Genomic DNA, 20,335 nt, shown 5'->3' on the forward strand with positions numbered 1-20,335 from the left:
CAAGGTGTTGCTGTAACATCATCCTATTATCCTTCACTTCTCTCGGGACTGGTCTTCTCACACAGATTGTAGCACAAAGACTACAAATGGCGGGACCACACTGGATGCAAAGGCAACAAGAGAAGAGAATAGCCAAAACCATACCAATGAACGTCAAGATCTTCCATCCCCATGTGGACAGTAGTCCCCAAAACCATCCCGTCAATGACCAATCTCCTTCGTCTACGTGAATAAACTCAGAGATCTTGTGCAATCTAGAGATGGCCTGGTACACTGTCGGGGCATTATCTGGTATATATATACAGCAACTGGATCCGATCAATTTGCATACTCCTCCTCGATCTGCAAGTATAATATCTAAAACCATACGGTTCTGCAAAGTCATAAGGCGGTCCGCTTGAAGCTCCGCTGTAATATTACTCAACGCTCCAGCTGTTTCGTTAATGGTAGCTTCAACTACGCGGACAAGCTGTCGAATATGCCTACTATTCATCATAGGACCCCAAAAGGGCAGGAAACCCTTAAAGAAGTCTCCTACTTCCTGTGCAGCAGTATCTTCCTGATCGAAGACACCTCTACCATATCTTGTTCTATGATAGTCTGAGGAGGCAGTATATGTCGGGGGAAGCAGAAACGCCACATAACACGTTCCTGAAAAATCAGGTGGCAACCAACTGTGGGCTCTGTTGTGACAAACAAAATATGTACCTTTAGCTGGCACAAACGGTGGAGAAGTTCTGGATGCATAAACGTAGGTGTGATCACAAACACTTTTACCTAACTGAGCTCTCGGATTCCGACCATTACCCTGTAAGCAAAATTGACCTCGATGTGGCACAATCCAAATAGGAGGAGACCTTTTTCGTCTCTCCTTCTCTGTCAACTTAGCACTGTATCCAGTCACATTCCAACCAATGTAAGGCAGCATCTCATCCTTAGGGATAGCCTTGTACGCATCAATATCTCTGATCATATCGGCTATTCCCTTTATCAAGGCACTATTGCTCGGATTGTCTTTCATGGAACGTAAAGGATATACCTCATTGGCATAGATGAACATAGTCTGGAAAGCCCTCGCAGAACCATTAAAACTAAAGGGCAAAACCAAATATGGCATGCCTCTATCTGTTGTATGAGGCATAAGACCACACACCCAACAATTAGTGGTATTGACTACTAACTGATGCTGATGCAACAGCTGAATAAACGAATTGTTGACAAACTCTGATCTCCTTATCTGTTCGTGTTCAGGCAAAGTATGAAATTGGTGCGAAGAAACAGTAAAAAAAGGAAAGCATAGGTTGAGAAGTTGGTGCAGACGTCAATTGTGTAGAAGAAACAAACCAGAATATAGTAGCTAATAGAATACATAAAAGTATTAAAATAGATAAAGCTATACCACACTTGGAGAACAACATTCTATAACATCGGTTTTTCATCTCTTGCCTTTTATCGTCATTCCTCAATACAATCTTCATTTTCTAATGTTGCTCACGCAATCTTGACAGAGTACTTCAGCTGTGATTATTAGCAGGTCGTAGGGACACCGCAAGTCCTGCAGACCTATTGCCACTACTCAGGTCACAAACTGAACCGTTGGTACTCCTACGTGACCCTGCAACTGGCAAATGGTAACCAATCAAAAACTTAACAGAAAACCATAATACAATTTCAGAAAAAGCAAGAGAGAAAGAAAAACAAAAGTCAAATGCAAAATACTCGAAGAAATTGTCTCTTTTTGATCTCAGTGTGGAAAAAAATAATGTTCAAAGTCTCTTTATTTATTCCGAGATCGGAGGTTGTAAGGTAATTTAGTCGGCACAGTTTGGTCCGTAAACAAAAGTTCAGGTTCGGTAGTGTCCAATCTCAAACGTGGAGGAACAGCTTCTTGCAACACATTGTCATTTTCCAGTTCAGATTGAGTCCATTCAAGCTGTGCGTCACTAAAAGGGACAAACCTAGGGACACGTTCTCCTTCAAAATCTCCCACACCCTCTCTAACCCAAGTGTCGTACGGTAAAGGCAGGGGTACGCGCTTCGTATGGGCAGCGTGCACCCAATTCTTTTTTCCAAACACCTTAACAGCAGTCCGAGTAGCCAAAAGAATTTGGTTGGGACCAGTCCAACGAGGCTGTAGGTTCTTTGTTCGTTGGAAGTTACGCACGAGCACCCATTGTCGTGGATTGAGGGTATGGCCTGGGTCCACAGATGCTGATGGGAGCTGGTTGTGGACCTGTTGATGAAGGACACGCAGTTTAATAGTCAAATCGCGCAAGTAGTCAATTAGCATAGGATGTTCGATGTCGCTATATTCCTTCGGTCTAGGGACACCCCAAACGTTGGCAGGACGCCCAAACACAATCTCATATGGGCTAAGTCCCACACGAGAATGCACTGTTGTCCTTGTCGACATAAGAGCCAACGGCAAAGCATCGGGCCATGTAAGGCCAGTGCTTTCTTGCACTTTCGCTAACTTAAGCTTCAATGTCCCATTATAACCCTCAACCAAACCCGCTGACTGGGGGTGATTCGCAGCATGAAATTTCTGCTTGATGCCCAAGCCCGCACACACTTTCTTCATTATCTGACCCACAAACTCACTTCCATTGTCAGACCATACAATCCGTGGCATTCCATACCTAGGGAAAAATTCTTTGAGCAAAACCTTGGCAGTAGACAAGGCAGTATTATCCTTTAGGGGGTAGGCCTCTATCCATCTGGAAAAGGCACAAACAACCACAAGGACATACTTCAAGTTATTGCATCTTTCCATGTGTATATAATCTATTTGTAGAACCTCGAACGGATACGCTGGAGGAGCAAAATGACCTGCAGGAGTTGGAGTTCCCTTGCCAGGATTATGCATTAAAACACACCATACAATTCTTGACCAGATTCTCTGCACATTTGGGAATTCTACTATTCTGCCATACCGGAGCCAACAACTTGATATCCCTTTTGAACTAATGTGAGCCAATCCATGAGCCATCGTAACAACTGGAAGCACATACGCATCTGGTAACAACCATCGCTGGTGCTCTGACAACTCAACCCAACAACCTGTCGAATCCAACATACCCGTAGTTTCTCTCCAAACACTCACTTCTTTCTCAGTCGCTTCAGCCTGAATCGTTTTCACACTTTCTATTGTGTCTTCACACATTCCACCAGCCATAACCCAATTAGCTGGGCCTGCAACATACATACGGCTCAACATGTCTTTCGCCGTTTCCTTCGCAACTTCATCCGCAAACGCATTCCCTCGACCAACATCGTCCACAACTTTCTTATGCGCACTACACTTCACAATCGCAATCTGCTTTGGGAGAGTGAGAGATTCCAAAAGTTCATTCACCAACTGCCCATGCTGTATTTTTATCCCATGCGAAGTAAGGAACCCACGCTCTCGCCACAAACGCCCAAAACTATGGGCAACACCAAACGCATACTGACTATCGGTGTAAACATTCACTCGCTTTCCTTCTGACAACACACACGCTCTAGTCAGTGCAATCAACTCTGCTGCTTGCGCAGAATTCTGTGGTATGCGTGCTGTCTCAACAACTGTATGTAAAGTTGTAATAGCATACGCTGCAGTAGTTTCACCATTCGGAAGCTTAAAACACGAACCATCTACCCATAGGGTACCATCAACATCCGTAAGGGGAGTATCCCTCAGGTCAACTCTAGCTTTCGTTTCTTCCTCTGTACGAAGAAAACAATCATGCTGTTCCTGAGGATCCGTCTCTGTAGAGATCGGTAACAACGTAGCTGGATTCAGCACATTACATCGTTTAATGTGAACATGACTAGCCAACAATGTCAACTCGTAACCTGACAGACGTGCATTAGTAAGGTGCTGTGTCTTAGTCCTGTTCAATAAGGTATCCACTGCATGTTGGACCATCACAATCAACGTATTGTCCAATACCAAACCAGCAGACTGTCGAATAGAAACAGCCGCTGCAGCTGTAGCTCTCAGACAACTCGGTAATGCCTTTAGCAACTGGGTCTAACGTTGCTGAAAAATACGCGCATGGACGCTGCTTGTCCCCAAATGGTTGTGTCAACACTGACAACGCACAACCTTCTCTCTCGTGCACGTACAACGTGAAAGGCTTACTATAGTCTGGAGTACCCAACACAGGAGCCGAACACAATGCATCGCGTAGTTCAGAAAAACTTTTCTGACATTCGTCAGACCAAGGAAGAGGATGCGGAGTATCTTTCAGAGTCAATGCCAACAGAGGTTTTGCTAGCAAGGAAAAATTGGGGATCCACTGTCTACAATATGATGTAATACCTAAAAAGGCACGCACTTCTCTCTGTGTGGATGGTACATTCATTTGCGCAATTGCTTGAATTCGTTCTGGGGTCAATCTCCTTCCCTCCTTCGACAAGAGATGACCTAAGTAGGTCACTTCTTGGCGACAATATTGAAACTTTGAAGGTGACACTTAATGATGAAGGTCAGACAAATACTGCAACAAAGAAAGAGTAGCCTCTTTACAAATCTTTTCATCACCAGCAGTAATCAACAAATCATCGACGTACTGAATAAGAGTAGCACCAACAGGTAACACAAAACCGTCAAGCTGAGTTTTCAACGCTTGACTATAGATGGAGGGACTTTCACAATAACCTTGGGGAGCTCTCTTAAACCGGAAGCTTCGGCCTCCTAATCAGAAGCCAAAAATATCCCTGCTCTCCTCAGCAATAGGAATACTGAAGAAAGCATTCTTCAAATCGATGACAGAAAACCAAGCTGCCGAAGCAGGAATCAAAGTCAACAAAGCAGTGATATCAGGTACTACAGGAAACTGTGGCACGCCTATCTTGTTTACCTCTCGAAGGTCGATCACAAACCGGTACACAGGTGGCTGAGAAGCATCAGTACGTTTAAGAACAGGCAAAACAGGACTGTTACACACATTACCTCTCGTTTCCTCAACTACACCCTTCTCAACCAGATCATAGACAATCGCTAAAAGAGCTCTCTCACCATCGCTCGAAATCTTGTATTGGGGAATACGAGGTAGCCTAGCATTCGACTTAAGAGTAACAACATACGGAGGAATCTGCAAAAGACCAACATCATTTGGACCTGTAGCCCAAAGTGTATCAGGAAGCGAACGCAATTCCAGTGGCAAACAATCCTTAGACAAATACATTGGGGAAATCACTTTCTTACCAAGGGTAAGTTGTACTCCCGAAGGAGAACAATGCAATGTCGCATACAATCTTTTCAGCAAGTCCAAACCCAACAGATTCTCACCACAACCAGTCGTTAAAATAAGTGGAGCTTCCAATTCACAAGGGCCAATGGTAAGGGACAAAGGACTAGAAACCGGATTACGAACCGGGGCGCCTGAAAATCCTACTGAAACATTGGTCAAGCCTGACAAAGGTGCGCCAGGAAGTTTAGAGTGCATAATAGAACTCTTCATCGCACCAGTATCCAAAAGAAAAGGTTCTACCACACCTGATGTAATCACTTCAACATAAGGTCCACTCTGGTCTACTGGAACTGACACTACTCCCTCTCTTTGTCCTTGGCTGTCCTAGTTATCATTATAACCAGAACACTCACCTTCGACATAGTAATCCTCAACATAATACTGGGCAGACTGACCACTCGGAACATTCTGTCTGTCAAAATAATTCGCAGAATTCTGTAGGGAAGAGGAACGCTCATTCTGAGGGATCACACCACGTCCCCTACCCCTAGGAGCTTGCTGAAAACTACCAAGACCTCTCTGACCAGATACACCATTCGCACGCTCTAACAAAGCCGGGCAACTATTCTTGTAATGACCTTCCTCTCTGCAATAAGCACACTGATTAGGGCCAGGAAAGAATCGCTGAACATAAGGCTCAGGCTTCTGTAACAATCTCTGAAATTGTGGAGGTTGCTGAAACTGAGGCTGATTCTGACGAGGCGGATAAGCTTGCTGCAAAAGAACTTTCGTCTTTAACTCTTTCGTTTTCTTCTCCACTTTATCCTTCTCATCTTTATCCCTATTCTCGTAATATTGTGCAGTAGCCAATATCTGGGCCGACGAAGAGACAGCCCATAAACTCTCAGAGTCCTTTAACTTATTAGAAAGTTTGGGAAGCAAATTAAAGACAAATTTATCCACAAACAACCTTTGACCACCCTCCGTACTCATATCCTGACCACTATGATCAATAAACGTCTCTTCAAACCTAGTGAAGAAATCAGATACACTCTCGTCTTTCTTCTGCTTACATGCTGCTAACTTATCCCAATTCACTCGTAAAGCGGGCATCATCGTTTTCATCAGATTAATAATTCTACCTGGTAATTCTGAAACTAGAGGTTCAGGTTTAGCACCTCCCTCCTGTCTACCATCTGCAGCAACAATATTTGCCCAGGTATCACCTAATTCAGCAGCATGATTCTCATGACAAATCTTCGCCCACAAGGGTTGAGGGACTATATTACCCATCAACATATCGATGTCAGCTAAATTCATAATACATGCTTCAACTGTCTGGGACAACTCCTTGTAATAACCAGCAGGATTCTTACGAGGGTCAGGTAAGGTCTGCTTAAGAGCCAAGACCTCTGCTCTCTTCCAAGAGACATGTACCCATATTCGCTGAAAATGCGGCAGAATAACTGGATTAGCATTTGGGTCCCCTTCCTTCCAAATTGGGGGAACTTCTCTCATTGGATACTGTCTTGCTTTTCTTCTAACAGAAGAATCAGGTTCATACAATGTCTGAGGCGGAAGGCTAGATCTAAAAGCCAGTATCGTCTCTACGGCATCTGTAATATCAGATTCTACTATCATCCCTTTAGCAAAATCCGACTGAACATCAAGTAGTTCCTGCGGGATCAAACCTAAATCATTATCTTCTCATTCCTGACGCAAAAACATACACAACATATTAAAAACATACCTTTGCTTAGGCGGCTCCCACTGAAAGAAAACATCCATAACCGCTGGCAAACTATACCTTGAGACATTTAAAATCCATTTACGAGCCAACAAATCCAACATAGCCCGTTCCTCAGAACCAGGAAGCTGACTACGACTCTGCTTACGCTCCGAAACAGGGGTCATATCCAGTGACCCAAACAATGGTGACAACAGATTAACAACAGTCTCGGTCATTCGTTTTCGAGCAGAAGGGGAAGAAGTAGACATAAGAACAGGAGAATAAGTATTCTGAGGCAAAGAAGGTGTAGGGACAAGAACAGTAGAAATCGAAGATGCAGAAGCAGAAGGCAAAGGAGTTTGAGGCAAAGCTGATAGCAAGGCTGGCGACCCTAGAATGGGTTGCGCAGGAGGAGGCAAAACCATCTGTGGAGTACCGGGTGGCTGAACAACAGCAGGAGGTTGAACAACAAAGGGTGGAACAACCGGGGGTAATAGAGGCGCAGTAGCACCCTGCACATAGGGAGGAGGCAATCTCAGTAAATGAGAGATCAAAGGATCTTTTTCAGGGTCTTCCATCACTTTCGGAGGAGAAGACGGCAAGGCCGGATAACATTTATCTATGGCCATGCAACGCTGTCTATCTAAAACTTCACTCGCACGCTCTTCTCCATCTTCCTTAAACTGTCTAGCAGCTTGTAGTACTGACATATTCTTATCATTCCTATCTCTCTTTGCTTGTTTAATTTCGCTCTGTTTGGCTTCCTTACGCCAAAGGCGGAAAGAGTCAAACATTGCCGGCCGGGCTTTCTTCTTAAATAGCTTAACTTCTAGATTGTCTAAAATCTCTGTTTCAAAACTACCATGTGGGGCCATTGCAAAACACCATCCTTTTTAGTGTAGTGGACCCATACTTCATTATAAGTAATAGGGCCCACTCCGTGTTTTGAATAAAGGTCATAAGTCGGAGTTCCAACCGGAGGTATCGGACGTGAATCCTCCAATCGGGAATCCCTGTTACTACCACAAACAAACCAATTACCAAATTTACCAAGACCAGGCATCTTGCTCACTAGTCTGGTTTCAAACTTCAAAGGGAATCAAAAAATGATACACTCGTAAATATACAAGCCCTTCGGCTTTGGGTACTGCAGCAACCAAATCAAAAGCAAGGAACCAGACAAAGTCGTGGGAGCGACCCACTTATACTTAACCAAATATCTGTCACGCCACCAGAAGACCGTCTATCGTCTCGCTTTACAAACATCAATCGGAGGGTCCAAGGCAAGGCGACAGTCAGGGCCGCAGTCCTTCGTAGCCGTTGGAAAGCGGGAAGCCTCGCAGAAAAGACCTTCGGTCCACGTCGACATGTAGGGGTCGATGAAGTGGGGGCCGTCCTCCAGAATTTCCTCACGTGGCTCCTCGCAATCTTCGGGCTTGGACCGGTACCACTGAAGTCGCCCCACGTTGGGCGCCAACTGAAGAACTGGGTTTTCAAGTACCCAGCGGCGCCAGGGACACGCCCAAAGCCCTTGCCTTGGTATACAGAGACACGGAATACTTCTAGGTGGCGTCAGAGATCAAATTTATTAGCTGCAGCTAGTAGCAGAAATCCCAGTAATACAGCACGGTGTACAACTCAAGAAACTGCTCAATTTTACTAAGGCGAGACATCCCTATTTATACACAAAAAGGTACATTTAAAATGCACATTTAAAATGCACGCCCCTGCACCAAATTCAACCAATAGAAAATACATGACATCACACAGCATCATACAGTAAAGCTCATTTTACAGTGTCCCAACCCACAAGTTAATATTTAGACATATCTAAATAATAATCTGGAAGGGCCGAACAAACCCTTAATTGAAAGCGTAACCCATGAAATGAAGAAACAGTAAAGAAAAGTAGTTTCAGATAATGTGCAAGATAACAGAAACGTAAAGAAACTTAAAAGTTAACAAATGTCTTGAATGGTGATTGGGAAAAGTGGATAACGATCTTGCAGGGAAATTGGCTTGGCAGGATCAATTCTAGGTGAAAGGCCAGCTTCTGAAATTAACTCCAGTGCACGAACAAAACCTTAGTTAATGTATATATGACCCAAAAAAGGTCAGACTGCTTTGCTCGCAGACTTAACTTCTGAGGCCTAGTAAAAGGCAACACCAGATGGCAGTCACGACACATGGCAAAAACCCATGTTTAGAAAAGAAAGTTGTAAGGAAAGAAACAATTTAGATATTGTTTAGGATAAGATATGTGCAAAGAAACTAAAGGCTCAGCTAGTGAAACTGGTTTTTGCAAAAGGTCAGTTTCAGGTGAAAAGGGTTACTCTCTCTCTGCAGTTAATTCAGAGTCAGAAAAACCCAAGTTAATATATGCACGAACTCAGAAGGGCAGACCACTTGTTCGTTGGGCCTACTTCACAGGCCTACGTGAGGGCAAGACTAAAATGGAGTCAGGTTTGAGAATTACAGAACCACACACTGCACTCGTGTAGTGTAGTTCCTATATTCCCAATAGGCTCTGCGCATTGGAATAACATAAACGATAGTTTAGACGTAGGACTTAGGTCAACTAGGTCTCTATTGAATATGTTAGACTTAATTATGAATGCCAGCTAGCTCAGAGGTCACTAGAAACTTTCTCGAGTAAACAAGAAGTGTTAACTTTCCTGAATAGACAATAAGGGATTCGTTTCTGACAACCGCATAAACATGACAACTTTGCTCCCTCCAGAATAAGGAGTATACAGAGTCGCGAAACAATAGATAACTATTTTACTCAGTGCAAGAGAAGTGAGTTGCCACAATTGCAATACTTGTCATAAAGTAAAGTGCGTACAGTAAAAGGAGTATTATGAAATAATACTGTAAAAGCATGGTATGGTTTCTAAGCCATACGGTGTTTAAAATAGATAAAATATATACATAGATAAAACCATGACTAAACGTACTCAACTGGTGCTTCTAAGATGCGCCTACCCCGGTGTACCTAACCTAAGCCTAGTACGTGGGAAGGAGTAAGTGAGCTGCAGTTTAAGTTAAGATAGTTTCTACCAAGAATCTGAATCAAAAATTCTCTAAGGGTCTAATCAGCTCCGTACCTTGTTTATAGAATGAAGGAGGTCTTGTATCTCTCTCCCAGGACTCGATCTCACAGCAACCCGCAAGGGTGACCGGGAAACACTGGAGATGGATTTCTCGGCAGGAGAAAAGACAGCGTCTCACTCAGTGCGTCAATGGGAGGGTTGGCTTCCATCGGCACTCGCTTCAGCAGGGAGCCGGGTAAGTAGATAGCCGATCTACTCCAAACCACCGTGTGTTTTGCTAGGGCAGATGCTGGTATATTTATACCTGGAAGGTGCCGAGTTTGACGTAAGGTTGACATAAGACGTCACTAAGAACTCGCAGTTCTTTCAGGACTCCAGGAGTTCTAGGACAAATCAATACAGAAGCAGGGGGAATTCCCGGGCTACTGGAGGCTTGGTTTGTTTAAGAACGCGTTGTGCTTTCTAGGAGTCTATGGGAGTAGCCTTGCCATATTTGGACTGCATTGGCTATGGCTTAATATGGATATGATTCTTATGCCTTTATAAGGATATGATTTGTTATAACCACATAAGGGCATAAATCGGGGATTTTTAAATAGGGTCCTAGATACGTTTACAACAGGCCCTGACCCCAAGACTTGCCTCAGCCTAGGCCAGTAGGGCGCGGGGTCTCATCTGTGACTCTTCTACTTCTCGGCAGTGGAACAACTTGCATTGTGTTGGGGAGGTGCTCCAACTCCTGCACTACTCTTTCCTCGGGCACCAGGTCAGCTTCATGGTTGAGGCGCAGCAGCAAGCTGATTGGTGCAGAATGGGTGCACACTCATCCTCACCCAATCACTGTTGAAGGAGGCTCCGAGGGGGTTGATCCAAGAGACACGATCCCGCCCAGAGTAAGGAACGCCGCCTCCTGTAAAACATCAGGGCCGGCTTTAGCGCTGGTGGCGCCCGGTGCGACAATAATTTTTGGCGCCCCCACCCCATGACCTTCTCCTCAGATTCTCTCACTACCACCGAGCAAAAGTACCCCTCATCTCTACAATCATAAGGTATTGCTAAACACAGCACCCCCCCCTGAGGTCGGCGGCCCCCTCCACAGGTCAGTGCCCTGTGCGGCCGCACCTGTCGCACTGCCCTAAAGCCGGCCCTGTAAATTATCCAAGAGTTAACTGCTAAAGGCCCCGGCGAGCTGGCTCATCAGTTAGAATTGTGCATGATTTAGGTGTAAAGTGCAAAATTGTAAAATGCTGGGTCGGACTGGAAACCTAAACCTGCCTTGGCATTTTTTGACAAACCAGCCCCCCCAGTGCTGTGTTTGTTACTGGGGGCCGATATAGAAGCACCGCAACAAAACCGGTCCCTACTGTTGAAAAATGGGCCCCCACCTGTCCTGCCTCCAGGGGAAACACCCGATGCCCGCTACGGCCGTCAAGCTCTAACTAAATGAGGTGAGGTGATACCTCTGATCATGTGACCATTCAGGAGGCTTGCAGTGATGCGCAACAAAGTACAGAATGTGTTATACTTAAGCAAGATGCGTGGGGCTTGGCAGGGCTGCTCACTGAGTCTGGGACCAGTTAGTTTGCTCTTGTGTACTCATGCGCCACACACTGGACGGCACTGTGCGCGGGCTGCCGGCCCCTGGCCTGAGAGCTCCCGACTGTGTGGGAGGGCCCTCCAAATACTTTGCAGGGGGCCCCCTGAGATTTTGTTACATCACTGAATGCAGTTTTTAGGTCAACAGGCTGTTAAAAAAAAAATGTTTGTAGTTGCAAAATTATTTTAATTGTAAAACTACCCTGTAAGCCAGATTTATAATCTGGACTTCAAGGTTTGTTTTTGTTTTTTTTAAATCAAATCTGACTCGTAAGGTTTTGTCTGATTTGGGGCTGAAAGCCAGCAGTCTGAATCTCCTTTATCCAATTTACATTCATACGGTAATCAGAGTTTGGTAAGGCGAGAATACATTCTGTTTTTAGTTCATTCAGTTTAGGTGTTTATTTTTCACTCACCCTTTACAGGAGGACAGGACTGAGTGGTCAGAGTTAGTGGTAATTAAGGTATAACTGGGTATCATCAGCTTAAATACGAAACAGACACCTAGTTCAATCACTAAGACCCAAAGGGGTTCAACATAGATGATAAAAAATAGGTGTACAAATATTTTGAGCCCTTGAGAATACCATGGGGTAGGGGGTTGAGTTTAGAGAGACTCTCACCAATCTCTACACATTTATACCTGAGAAAGGTTTAAATCAATGTTACTACAGCATTATTAAGACTGAGTGTTTCTTTGAGGTTAGAGGAGGATTTTATAGTCTACTGTATTAAAGACCGAGGATAAATCTAACAGACTAAAGGATCAACTGTCATTTTCATCAGATATTTTAGGGTAACTACTGCCACTAAACAGGTTTCAGTCCTGACTGAAAATCACCCCAAAAAGCTGTTAACCCTTAAAATGAAATGGAGCCAAGTTTTCCATGATTTCTGGAATGGAAGCGTTTTGACAGGACAGATTTTTCCAGAGGATTTGAGTGATCTATTGTTTCGTAGAGGTCTTACATGGCCAGCTTTCATGAGGCCTGGAACGCACTAATGTTTCAGGAAAACAGTGATGATTTTAAGTGCATCTGGTACTAGGGTTTGGCAGTTTTTTTAGTCAGGTGTGGAGGTAATGGGTTTGCCTCCTAGCAGAAGGATTTCATGCAATTCACTTTGGGGTCACATGTATCAACCTATTTTGCAATTGCAAACGGTGCAAATCGCTAAGTTTGACTCTTTGTGAATGCAAAATAGCCTTTCAAGATGTATGAAAGGCTTTGGCACAATTTTTTGCGATTACCTAAAATTGCAACTCGAAATAGGGAATTGCAATTTCGATTCCCTAAGCACATGTACCAAGAATTTCCTAAATGCAAACTGGGCATTTAGGAAATGCTATTGCCATCGACTCCAAGTCTATGGTAACCATGTGCAATTTTTGAAAATGAACAAAAAATGCATTTTCAAAGTACCATGTAACGCTCACATGCCTTCTAGGGCATGTGTGCACACTCATCCTCACCCAATCACTGTTGAAGGAGGCTCCGAGGGGGTTGATCCAAGAGACACGATCCCGCCCAGAGTAAGGAACGCCCCCTCCTGTAAAACATCAGGGCCGGCTTTAGCGCTGGTGGCGCCCGGTGCGGCAATAATTTTTGGCGCCCCCACCCCATGACCTTCTCCTCAGATTCTCTCACTACCACCGAGCAAAAGTACCCCTCATCTCTACAATCAAAAGGTATTGCTAAACGCAGCACCCCCCCTGAGGTCGGCGGCCCCCTCCACAGGTCAGTGCCCTGTGCGGCCGCACCTGTCGCACTGCCCTAAAGCCGGCCCTGTAAATTATCCAAGAGTTAACTGCTAAAGGCCCCGGCGAGCTGGCTCATCAGTTAGAATTGTGCATGATTTAGGTGTAAAGTGCAAAATTGTAAAATGCTGGGTCGGACTGGAAACCTAAACCTGCCTTGGCATTTTTTGACAAACCAGCCCCCCCAGTGCTGTGTTTGTTACTGGGGGCCGATATAGAAGCACCGCAACAAAACCGGTCCCTACTGTTGAAAAATGGGCCCCCACCTGTCCTGCCTCCAGGGGAAACACCCGATGCCCGCTACGGCCGTCAAGCTCTAACTAAATGAGGTGAGGTGATACCTGTGATCATGTGACGATTCAGGAGGCTTGCAGTGATGCGCAACAAAGTACAGAATGTGTTATACTTAAGCAAGATGCGTGGGGCTTGGCAGGGCTGCTCACTGAGTCTGGGACCAGTTAGTTTGCTCTTGTGTACTCATGCGCCACACACTGGACGGCACTGTGCGCGGGCTGCCGGCCCCAGGCCTGAGAGCTCCTGACTGTGTGGGAGGGCCCTCCAAATACTTTGCAGGGGGCCCCCTGAGATTTTGTTACATCACTGAATGCAGTTTTTACGTCAACAGGCTGTTAAAAAAAAATGTTTGTAGTTGCAAAATTATTTTAATTGTAAAACTACCCTGTAAGCCAGATTTATAATCTGGACTTCAAGGTTAGTTCGTTTTTTTTAAATCAAATCTGACTCGTAAGGTTTTGTCTGATTTGGGGCTGAAAGCCAGCAGTCTGAATCTCCTTTATCCAATTTACATTCATACGGTAATCAGAGTTTGGTAAGGCGAGAATACATTCTGTTTTTAGTTCATTCAGTTTAGGTGTTTATTTTTCACTCACCCTTTACAGGAGGACAGGACTGAGTGGTCAGAGTTAGTGGTAATTAAGGTATAACTGGGTATCATCAGCTTAAATACGAAACAGACACCTAGTTCAATCACTAAGACCCAAAGGGGTTCAACATAGATGATAAAAAATAGGTGTACAAATATTTTGAGCCCTTGAGAATACCAGGGGGTAGGGGGTTGAGTTTAGAGAGACTCTCACCAATCTCTACACATTTATACCTGAGAAAGGTTTAAATCAATGTTACTACAGCATTATTAAGACTGAGTGTTTCTTTGAGGTTAGAGGAGGATTTTATGGTCTACTGTATTAAAGACCGAGGGTAAATCTAACAGACTAGGGGATCAACTGCCATTTTCATCAGATATTTTAGGGTAACTACTGCCACTAAACAGGTTTCAGTCCTGACTGAAAATCACCCCAAAAAGTTGTTAACCCTTAAAATGAAATGGAGCCAAGTTTTCCATGATTTCTGGAATGGAAGCGTTTTGACAGGACAGATTTTTCCAGAGGATTTGAGTGATCTATTGTTTCTTAAGTAGAGGTCTTACATGGCCAGCTTTCATGAGGCCTGGAACGCACTAATGTTTCAGGAAAACAGTGATGATTTTAAGTGCATCTGGTACTAGGGTTTGGCAGTTTTTTAGTCAGGTGTGAAGGTAATGGGTTTGCCTCCTAGCAGAAGGATTTCATGCAATTCACTTTGGGGTCACATGTATCAACCTATTTTGCAATTGCAAACGGTGCAAATCGCTAAATTTGACTCTTTGTGAACGCAAAATAGCCTTTCAAGATGTATGAAAGGCTTTGGCACAATTTTTTGCGATTACCTAAAATTGCAACTCGAAATAGGGAATTGCAATTTCGATTTCCTAAGCACATGTACCAAGAATTTCCTAAATGCAAACTGGGCATTTAGGAAATGCTATTGCCATCGACTCCAAGTCTATGGTAACCATGTGCAATTTTTGAAAATGAACAAAAAATGCATTTTCAAAGTACCATGTAACGCACACATGCCTTCTAGGGCATGTGTGCACTTTACATGTGCACATTTTTTTGGGGTGCTTCAGGGAGCCCTGAAGCCCCCGGGCACTCTTGGTTTTGAAGAAGGGAATCCCAAATTAGGTAATACAAAACCATTTGCACCTATGGACCTTTAGGGCAATAGGAACAAATAGCCTAAATTGAAATTCTTTATCTTAAGAGTGCAGATTTAACCTTTAGAGTAATTTCCTTTCTGAAGGCGGCAGTTCGTTCACACGCTTCAATGAGTACCCTTTAAAAACATCTGATCTCACTTGATTACATCTAGCTGTCACTTGTTGAGAATCATAATTTATAATGTTGGGTGGTGCTCTGTAGAAACTGTTGCCTTAACTATCATGGTTTCGTACATATAGTTTATATCTTTATGCACTTTTATTATGCTGCTATTTCCTAAGACCTCACTGTATTTTAACATATTGTGTTGTGTTGTTATTTGTTTGTTTCTGGTTGTCCTTATATTAACTTAAATTGTTGTATCAATTGCATATTTGCACTTATCACACTATGCTGCTACTGTTATGAATAACGGAGCCATCTAATACTTACATCTCTGATCACGCCACATATACAAGTCCCTATTATTTATTGTTTTCACACTGAAAATGTTTTTTAATGTAATCTTTCTGGTTTTTTGATCTGTGCTTTTATGGATATTATGTATCTGAATAAAGATTATTCGAATTTGAATAGGATCAAATGGAGTAGCATTTCCTAATAGTGATTCCCTAATTACGATTGCGACTCTGTAGGAATTGCTATTTTCTTACATACCATTTTGCATTCCCTAAACAGCGATTACCTAAAATTCGCTATCTAGTGAATGCAACATGGAACTTTAATACATGTGGCCCTATGTCTTTGAGTGAATCTTCCATGGCTTGTCTAAAATATGTCCATGGTGTATTTGCTTAATTAGATATATTAATGCCAAAGATATCCACACTGGAGAAACAGAATTCCTGTCTGACATGGCTAATTTATTGTTGATGTATGTTGTAAAATCATCAATTTCACATTTAGTCACTTGGGTGCATGCCTCTTTCAACATTTCAACCAACTTTCTAGGTCAGTTTGCCAATAAAACGTTTCTGAAATGTATATATTGAACTATATTTAATGAAAAGATTAAATAATAAAAAATATTTTTGTATTTTTCTAACCTAGAGTGTCAGCCTCTCTCTCTCTTAAATATACTGTTTATAGCATGTTTATTTAAATATATTTTGAAGTTGCCCTAGGAATTTCACAGGAGGATTGTGGTTCCTGCTTGGACAGGGTGTGTACCTCTGCCAACCGGAAACCTAATTTCTAACAGTGCATTTTTTGTCTTCAAGTAAAGCAGAGTACCAGACTGTGGACCTTTTAAACGTATTAAAATTGACATAAGGGGATAGCTAACTTGTCGAGTGAGTATAATTCAAGGAAATTGTATTGCGGGAGCAGTGAGGAGGTTTGATCAAAAGGCACATCTTCCACACTGGTTTTGGAAGAGGTGATTTCTATCTTCTCCTGTAGATCATCGAAACCTAGGCCTGTAGGTCTTTAACCTAGGTCAGCTTTCTCAGTGGTTGGGATAATGATTTGACATGTACATTTAAGAGGGTTAATGAAATCAGAAGATGATCTAGCCAGGCCACAATCAGGAAATTGTAAATAATATAAGAGCCTGGTTTTGCAGTTAGAATGTCATTGATGGAAGGGTGCAGGCGACATTTCCAAGGGTCATGCCCCAATGCACATACATCTCCACTGGCCTACCTAATCCAAGAGGTGCGAATCCCTGGCAGTGGAACTGGCTGTCGAAGACACTGCTCCACTTCAATGTTCGTTCTGTAGAGGCCCATAAGTTGCCAGGGTTCCAGACTGCTTGTAGTTGACATCCCATTACACAACACGTCATGGTTCCTTCAGCCAGTGATGCTAAATTCATTACAGAACTCTATTTAATTGGCGACGTGGACTCTAGAACATTTCCTTGGATAAGGGTAATTGAATGTACCATCAGGACCACAGAGAACTTGTTACAGTGTGCTAAAAAAGTTTTCAAAGAGGTTGACCAGAGCTTTCTTTGTACCTGCTCCTTACTGCCTCTAAACAGTTTTACTTTTCACTCCTACAGGCTCTGTCCGTCTCCGAGAGGGGAAGAGCGGATCTGGCGGGAGCACAGTGGAAGTCTACTTGAACGGAGCTTGGGGAACCATCTGCAGCAGGCGCTGGGATGATAATGATGCCACGGTGGTGTGTCGCCAGCTCCAGCTTGGGTGAGTGCATGGCCACAGTACCGACCGGAAGTTAAAGGACCAAGCTGTACTTACAGTGCTGTGCTTTCATACACAGATCATTTGATTGGCGGTTACGTTTTTAAAAAAGATTTACTCACAGCAGATCAAAGCACAGCCAACTTTTAAACATTTAAAGGGCTCTTCAGGTTTCAAACACATATTCTCATTTGGCAAGTCCTACAGGTATATTGTTCAGTGGCTTCATTAAAACTGTCTTCTGTCTGACAGTAGTGCAACTGCAATTCCATTTTCGCTACTTTAATAAAACTCCTAATGATAGGGCAAGGCTAAATTAATATGTATTACCCTTCGCCCTCACCCTGAAATAGGGTCCCAGATAGGTTATTTTGTTTTCCTTCAGAATGTTTTGGAGTTTACCTCACAGCCAAATCATTTTGTAAAATGTCAGCCTGGCTGTCACATTTGGGGACTTGCCTGTATAATCAGAACCTGACCACCCGCTGTCAGGTCCTTTGCGCAGTCCACTCAGCACAAAGAGAGATCAAGAGGAAAAATGTATTTATATTTTGTAATTCATTATCAGACAACTCTCTTTCCCCAGCTTATATTCAAACTCTCTCAATCTCTCTCTTTTATTTTCATCCTCTTGTCTCTCCTCTTCATCCTCTCCCTACCATAACCTCTTCTTAGCCGTTTCCTCACTTGTAACCCTGCTACGCCCGTTTCCTCTTCTCCTATCTACTTCTTACCCTTCCCACTTTAACCCTGTTATTACCCATTCACGTGTATCTCCCAATCCTCCTATGCAACCCAGAATCTGGAGTGACATTGACTTATCCATGTGGACCTCTCCAACGCTGCTCCAATTTAGGAAAGAGTTGAAGCTTCCCCTCTGTAAAGAACACTACATCACAATGCATTAACAGTCTACAAACCAGCTACCCCTCCTATTACTCAGCGACTTTTAGCTTGCCTTTGAACATGTTCAGTGCTCTGCTGCCTTTTGGCTAAGTTTGCGCTATAGAAATACTATATACGTACGTATCCATTTCTTCCCCATTCCATATCTTCAGTCTTTACTCTGTACCTTTCTTCTCTCCACTCTCGTTGCAACACTCAGTTCATCCTCTGGCCCTCAGTAGTTCACTGGCTCTGATCCAGACTCAAGTAATGGCTTCCCCTGCTCAAGAAATCAGTCTGGAGATACTGAGGTTCATGTCGAGCTGTAGGTCAGTCCAGGGGTTGTGGATTGTTAAGTGCATAGAGCATTAGTGATTGACTGGCAAAATGCACTGAAAGTACTAAGGTGCATATTATCAAGAACGGCGTTAAAAATTATCGCCGGTTTAGTGGCAGAAAACTGCTGCGAAAGCGGCGATAATGGGCTTGATAATATGCCCTGGAGAAGTCCAATAGAAGTCCATGTTCTGGTGTGGACATGGGCTTCTATTGGAATTCTCCAGGGCATATTATCAAGACCATTATCGACGTTTTAGTGGCAGTTTTTTGCCGCTAAACCAGCGATAATTTTAACGCCGTCCTTGATAATATGCCCCCATGTGTGGTGGGGGATATGCCTGAAGCAATGTAAAGAGATGTGTGAGGTTTGCAAAACAGTAGCTTTTGGAAGGCCGGTGCACAGAGCGCTACTGGGGTAGGAGGGCATTGCTGTACATAGGGCAGCACTCTTGGAAGGCTTAGATGCATGGAGCACTACTGAAGGTGAGGAGTGAAGGTGCACATAGCAGTAGGGGGGATAAAGTTTCACTTCCCCACCTCGGCAGGTCTCGGGCTCAAAAATTCCACGGACTCGATAATTCTCGTTCCGGTGCCTACTCAACTCATGGGGTCACACTCTGCGGCTCTGGGCAATAGCTTGCTTAATCTCCACTACGGCCCCTCGCGGCGGGAGGCCTGGCTTTCACCTTGTGGACACCCTGCCAGGGTATCTCACAGGGGAATACCAGGACGGGTTCCCTAAGCAAGCGCCGAGATGCCTACGGGTAGTCGTGCGCTATACAAGAGCGTAATCATTTCATTTCATTTCACTGCGCAGTATTAAGCGATGTGGTGAGTACGGCATCACTACTTTCTGGTGGAGTAATAATATACATCACAGCATGGGAGGTGAAATCACACAGAACAATATGACAAGGTTGATGGGCCAAGAGCACTTGTAAGAAGAGGTAAATTACCACATATCAGTAGTTATGATGAAGGGAACCAAAGCAGAAAGTGTGGAGGGAAGAGAGTATAACCCTCATTACAAAATGGCTGCCATGCATGCACTCCCTCTGCAGCCATTTCCTTTAAAAAACAAAATTGTCATCAGTGCCGGACTAGCTGAACCGGGCATTGAACGTTTTTCTGGGAGGCTGGAAAGGTGGGGGGCCGGTTTTGCAGCAGTGCTGCAATATCTGCTCCAGAACAAAATAAGCAGGCCAGCATTATTCACTCAGCATTCACTATCATTTCCAGCCTTCCTGTGCTTTGAAATATTTGATCAGTTTCCAGCAACAATAAAAGTGTCAAGACATCTCTGGTGATTAATATTCCTGCTGGAGAGGGATTGGAGTTTTGTCTAGTGGCAGTTTTGACTCATCTAAGGTAGCGCAGAGGGTTAAGATGCCTGCTGCAAAACATGCACCATACACATCACAGAACTTCATTTCATGTGCCTAACTCAGTGGGTTACTGCTGTGTCACAAAGATCTATTTGTTAACGTGAACTTCATAAACTGCAGTCGTAATCTAGCTCAGTGAGCTATGAGCTGCCATCAAAGAGATTCATGCAAACTGTATCGTAAAGGTTAGAAACATATTTTTCCCCAGTCT

General features: G+C 43.8%; 1 protein-coding gene across 2 annotated transcripts in view; it reads left to right on the forward strand.

Annotated features, from left to right (window-relative positions):
- PRSS12 (serine protease 12) overlaps positions 1-20,335 on the forward strand; it is a 641,810-nt gene that overhangs the window by 155,823 nt on the left and 465,652 nt on the right. For both annotated transcript variants that reach the window (XM_078675945.1, XM_078675946.1), the window contains exon 2: positions 17,377-17,518. In XM_078675945.1, coding sequence (XP_078532071.1) covers positions 17,377-17,518 — 142 coding nt within the window. The remainder of the gene's footprint in view (positions 1-17,376; positions 17,519-20,335) is intronic.

Source organism: Lissotriton helveticus, chromosome 2_1 (genome assembly GCF_964261635.1).
Source record: "Lissotriton helveticus chromosome 2_1, aLisHel1.1, whole genome shotgun sequence".
NCBI lineage: Eukaryota > Metazoa > Chordata > Amphibia > Caudata > Salamandridae > Lissotriton > Lissotriton helveticus.